Source organism: Megascapheus bottae, chromosome 5, assembly GCF_031878675.1.
Source record: "Megascapheus bottae isolate mThoBot1 chromosome 5, mThoBot2.hap1, whole genome shotgun sequence".
Taxonomy (NCBI): domain Eukaryota; kingdom Metazoa; phylum Chordata; class Mammalia; order Rodentia; family Geomyidae; genus Megascapheus; species Megascapheus bottae.
Genome location: NC_143513.1, coordinates 7,061,298 through 7,067,421, shown reverse-complemented (window position 1 = coordinate 7,067,421; position 6,124 = coordinate 7,061,298). Strand labels below are relative to the sequence as shown.

General features: G+C 43.8%; 1 protein-coding gene across 1 annotated transcript; it reads left to right on the top strand.

The window, feature by feature from the left end:
* C5H7orf25 (chromosome 5 C7orf25 homolog) lies at positions 1-5,494 on the top strand. Its single transcript, XM_090332617.1, has 2 exons — positions 1-155; positions 1,073-5,494. Exon 2 carries the CDS (start codon positions 1,094-1,096, stop codon positions 2,348-2,350), a length of 1,257 nt encoding a protein of 418 aa, XP_090188743.1. The 5' UTR covers positions 1-155; positions 1,073-1,093; the 3' UTR covers positions 2,351-5,494.
* Positions 5,495-6,124: the final 630 nt, after the last annotated feature.

The window sequence follows — 6,124 nt, the reverse complement described above, 5'->3', positions numbered from 1 at the left end:
AGAGGCGGCGGCGGCGGTGGTGCTCGCGGTCTGGCGCTCGGGCTCCGTGACGCGAGCGCTGCCCGGCCTGAGGTAGCGGAGTGAGGAGCTCGGCGGGTCCCGGCCTCCGCGTGCCCGCGCCCGCCTGCGCGCGCCCGCGGTCCTGGGCACTGAGGGTGAGGAGAGGGGCCCGGGAGGAAGGCAGCGAGCGGGGCGGCGGGTGGGGGTGGGGGGCGGGCCGGGCGCGGGCGGCGGGCCCGGGGCCCTCAGACCGAGCGGCGGGTCCGCGGGCTCCCAGGCAGGTGCCCCCGGCGGGGCCGCGCCGCGGCGGACGGGGGGGTCCCCCGGAGTGGAGTGCAGGGCGGCCTTTCCCTCCCGGTCGGGGGGTAGGGGTCGGGGGTCGCCCCGGCCTTTTAAACCCCGCCAGCTGACGTCAGAGGCCGCCACGACGCCCCACGAGAGAACCCCCGGCGAGACCCCGCATCCAGGCCGCGCGGAGCTGCTGCCGGCCGGCGTGGATTACTTCCCTTGACTTCGCTACGCCGGGGGCCTGCGCTGCGGGGACCCCCCCACACACACACCCCGCTTCCCGCCCCCTGCCCCGCCACGGCCCTTTAAATTGGTCTTCTCTGCGGTGGGGATCAAACCCTAGGCGTTGTGCATGCTAGATAATCATTCTGTAGGAGTTATATATCCAACCTTTCCCTGATATTAAGTATTTTATCTTGATAGTCTAAATTTAAAAAAAAATAAAGATTAACGATCTCAGTAAAAGTGGCTCATACCTATAACCTTACAGAAATTAATTGAACAGAAAGTCTGGTGCTAGAAATAAGGAACTTTCTTGTCTCTATTTTCTTGCATTTTGTCGGTGAGACTTGCTGTAGACTCCCTAGTTTTCTAAAGAAATAAAGGTCCAAAGTGAGCCAAAGTCCAGTTCAAGGAAGAGTTCAAAAGTGTCCTTTTGCTATCAAAGGAAGGTCTTGCCCTCAAATCAGACACACACAAGTCCAGGTTCACAGACTCAGCCTTGTTGCTTTGTTATAGCTCATCATTTTGCAAGAATGTTCCAATTTGACTTGTCTTGTCTTAGGAAAGGAATAATGCTGCCAACATGTCTGCACACTCCATGCTCTGTGAACGGATCGCCATAGCCAAAGAGCTGATCAAGAGAGCAGAATCACTTTCCAGATCCAGGAAAGGTGGTATCGAAGGTGGTGCAAAACTGTGCAGCAAACTGAAAGCAGAATTGAAATTCTTACAGAAAGTCGAAGCCGGGAAGGTGGCCATTAAAGAATCCCATTTGCAAAGCACCAATCTGACCCACCTGAGAGCCATTGTGGAGTCAGCCGAGAACCTAGAAGAAGTTATTAGCGTCCTCCATGTGTTTGGCTATACTGATACCTTGGGAGAAAAGCAGACCCTCGTGGTGGATGTAGTTGCCAATGGCGGGCACACTTGGGTGAAGGCCATTGGTCGGAAGGCAGAAGCTCTGCACAACATCTGGCTTGGCCGAGGTCAGTATGGTGATAAAAGTATCATTGAGCAGGCTGAAGACTTCCTGCAGGCCAGTCACCAGCAACCAGTGCAGTACAGCAACCCTCACATCATCTTTGCTTTCTACAACAGCGTCTCTAGCCCCATGGCAGAGAAGCTGAAAGAAATGGGCATATCTGTGAGAGGTGACATTGTAGCTGTGAACTCCCTGTTAGATCACCCAGACGAGCTCCAGCTGAGTGAAAGTGAATCGGATGATGAAGGCCCAGAACTTTTACAGGTGACCAGAGTGGATCGAGAAAATGTGCTCGCCAGCGTTGCCTTTCCCACTGAGATTAAAGTCGATGTGTGTCGAAGAGTGAACCTGGACATCACTACTCTCATCACCTACGTGTCTGCCCTCAGCTACGGAGGCTGTCACTTTATCTTCAAAGAAAAAGTGCTCACGGAACAAGCAGAGCAGGAGAGGAAAGAGCAGGTTCTCCCTCAGCTGGAGGCCTTCATGAAGGACAAGGAGTTGTTTGCCTGTGAATCTGCTGTCAAGGATTTCCAGTCCATTCTAGATACTTTAGGAGGACCGGGGGAGAGGGAGAGGGCCACCATGCTAATTAAGCGAATCAGTGTGGTGCCAGACCAGCCTTCTGAGCGTGCCTTGAGATTAGTGGCCAGTTCAAAAATTAATAGCCGTTCATTAACCATTTTTGGGACGGGAGACACCCTGAAAGCTATCACCATGACTGCAAATAGTGGTTTTGTCAGAGCTGCAAACAACCAGGGTGTTAAGTTTAGTGTGTTTATTCATCAGCCCAGAGCACTCACTGAGAGTAAAGAGGCTGTCGCCACCCCCTTACAAAAAGATTACACAAAGGACTGAACACTCAAAATTGTTGTAGAAATAAGTTATTTATACCAAAGGCTGGCCTTCCCTTCTTGAGGGGAATAAAAGAGGTTTATAGTTTAAAAAAAAAAAAAGAACCAGTGGAATTATTTTGTGTGTCATCTATATCTTTGAAGTAAATAATCTCTTAAAGTAGAAAAAGCACAAGAGATAACTTTATCAAGCTTCATTGCAGTTAGAAACAGAATGCATCATCAAGGCTTTTTAGCCATCTTGTGATAGGTTAGTTTTATTCAGTAGGGATGCATAAGCTCCTACAGCTAATCACAGTTCATGGACTCTGGCTACAATGCACTGTCACATGTTCATTAAATATCTGGAGAAAATGGCAACCTGCTTGTTCATTGTATTGGTTTTATCAGTTGGTGTAGGTTGAGACTGGGAAATAAAAGTTGACCATTTTAGATTCTAAAGATAGTACCCTTTATGGTTGGAAAGACTTGTACAATTGCTATGTGGTAGGCACAGTCTCAAGAGTATATTTACAAGTTCATGATACAGAAGAAATGAAAATTCTGGCAATGTGAGTACTATAAATCTGTTTATGTTTCATGAAAAAGAAAGTCTTACATAGTACTTGAGTTAGAATATCAATTTGAATAAATTAGGAACGAATTTATATAGAATATTTTTGGAAGTCATTTTATCCAATTTGTTTAACTCAAACAGCCACATACTACAAGTATTGGAATAGTGAGCAGTACTTTTCCATTTCCATTTGTAAGTGGCAGGTGCATCCATTACCCCATGGAATACTGCTGAGAGAATCTGTGCCCACTGTAATACAAGTTGTCATTAAAAATTTATATGACTGCATTGTACTCAGTGCTTTATTAAACTGCAAATGTGTATTCCTACATTTTTTTGTTGTTGTTGCCAGTCCTTGAACTCAGGGCCTGAGCACTGTTTTGGGGCTTTCTCAAGGCTAGAGTTCTACCACTTGTGTTACAGCCCCACTTTTTTCTATGTATGTGGTGAACCTGGATCTTAGAGCATGCTAGGCAAGCACTAGACCAAACTCCCGGCCCTATTCCCACATTTTCTAAGTGAGGATTTTTGAACAGGGTATACTCCTGTAATCTCAGGCTAATCTGTCTTTAGATGATGGTTAGAATTAACTTTGCTAACTGTAGGTGCTCATGTGGACTGTGCCAAGAGAGCCTGACGTCTGTGCCTGTTCACTGCTTTATGACAAAGGAACTCCTATTTCCAGCAATAGTATTTGTGACGGAGTTAAGATTTGGTTGTTAGCATCCAGGAACACGAGAGGGAATGTAAAATTAAGCATACAGGGCAGTTCTCTGCGAGAGGCTGTATGACTAAGAATGTTTCCTATGAGGAAGGCTGTGTTGGGCTTTCAATGGTTTATCAATTGCATTTCTGCTTTGTGAGTACCTAGCAAGGTGCTAAGATGCATGAGGCTGGGAAGTGCAGGTACTTAATGGAAGCATCATAGTAACTTAGAATGAGGCTAGTAATTGCTCTAAGAAATTCTTAAGCTAAATAGGGGCTAAGCTTAGAAATGCTATGTACTGAGCCATGAGTGTGGCCTAGTGGTGGAGTGCTTGACTAGCATGCACAAAGACTTGGGTTCAATTCCTTGCCACCACATACGTTAAAAAAAAAACAAAAAACAAAAAACTAGAAGTGGTGCTGTGGCTCAAGGGCAGAGCTCTAGCCTTGAGAAAAGTCCAAGGACAGTGCTCAGGTCCTGCCTTCAAGCCCTACAACTAGAAAAAAAAAAATGCCAGTACTGAATTAAATTGTGTTCACCATACTCCAGTACAGAGCTGTACAGCAGTTCTTGCTGTGAGGTCAGAAGTCAGGTAGTGACATTTCTAGTTTTTAGGTGTGAGATTTCACAAAGCAGGTGATAAGAACTCTTCTTCAATTAGGCTTACTAAAGTATAGAAGTGTGAATTTGGGGGAATAGCCAGGGCCAAGTTGTGGGTGAACAGGTGAGGTGAATCTAATAAGTCAAAAGTTTCAAAGGTTTGGAACTAAAAAGCCATTGGTGTATTTGGGGGAAGGATGGCGCATGTTCAGATGGGATCTCTGAAGAAAACCAACATATGTGAATTCAGGAACTCAAGAGGAAACTGAGAGCTGACCAATGCAGATATGATGGAATGAGGATATATGGTAGGTGGGTTTGGGGCAGTTTTGACCTGACAGTAATATTTAGTGAAAACATAGGAGTGCCTGGTATGTGCCAGATACAGGAAGAAATATAGCAGAAAAGGATTGCTTTCAAAAAGGTAGATTTCTTTCCTGACATCCTAGCAACAACTCCCTAAGATTAGAATCTTGGCCAGCCAGATGGTCAGAATCACTCAAGAAAATGCTTCCTTAAGCCGACACAGCAGGGCCCTGTCCAATATCATTATCTTTTCCCAGGCATTCAATGATTCATCTCTTAATAATGCAGTTTTTTTTTTTTAAATGCCAGCAGTAGATGTGAAACTAAGTAACAGAGCATGGAATCCTGAGATGTAAAAACCAAGCCTTCTCAGGAAACCTTGCAACTACAAGCTACCCTGTACCCCAAAGCCCACCACAGATCATAAAGGTGAAAACTAAGGAAAGTTCAAAAAGGAATGTCTGTCAAGGGGATCAAGTTGCCAAGTAAAGCAAATGTCTAAAGCCTTGTATAGAGTACAGATACACAAAAACTATAATATTGGAAGAAGAATGAAAAAATGAATGCGTGTTAAAACAGGGCAAAAGGAAGTCAATAGTACCTTTAAAATTTGCCCTTGAAAAGGTAAATTAGGCCTGGAGTTTGGCCTAGTGGTAGAGTGTTTGCCTGGAAGGCACAAAGACTTGGGTTCAATTCCTCAGTACCACATACATAGAAAGAAAAAAAAAAGCCAGAAATGGTGCTGAGGCTCAAGTGGTGGAGCTCTAGCCTTGAAAAAGTCCGAGGACAGTGCTCAGGCCCTGAACTCATGCCCAGGACTAGCCAAAAAAAAAAAAAAGAAAGAAAAAGTAAAGCATCATTTTAGCTAAGAAAGAAGAAATACAACATAGTATAAACTAAACAAAGCTAAATAAATTCCAGATGAGTGGTAAGGATAAAAGATACATTTTTAAGACATAATATCAAGTCAGAGCCAATGAAATGTTTCTCAGAATAAAATGTTTTTGTAATTTTTTTAATCTGTTTTTGCTCAGTGAATAAAAATCTTAGCTTGAGCCTCAACATTATGCTAATAAAATCACTAGAGACAGCCCACAAGAAAAGGCTAAGGAGTATAAATGATTTCTTTTCAAATGTATTGGAGATTCATGTTCTACTAGACTACAAAAATTTGTAAACAATCTTCTGGGCCTAGATTATGTTCTATTTCCAGTTTTTCATAACTTTTCACTCCATGAAGTGTTAGGAATATTATCTTCTCACCATTATATCTTGAATATAGTTCCCTAGATACAGACTATTCTTTGAGATCCCTTTCCAAAATTTTGGCCGATTATAAACCTTTCTAAGAAAGCAGCCCAGACATTAATGGGAAGGGTTTTCCAGTTTGAATACCAAAATTAACAAAGAGATAATGCAAAATTAATTGGGATGCATTTATTTTGCATTAGTTCACAATTTCCTCTGAGGAAAAATGGTATTTTTTTTGAAGATCCTTAATCTTAGGTGGTCTTACCAGAAGAGTCCAGAAGTTACATACGACTACAAATCTAATATTAATTTCAAATTATTAATAACTATTTTAGTGGTATTTTATTGGCAAGGTGATA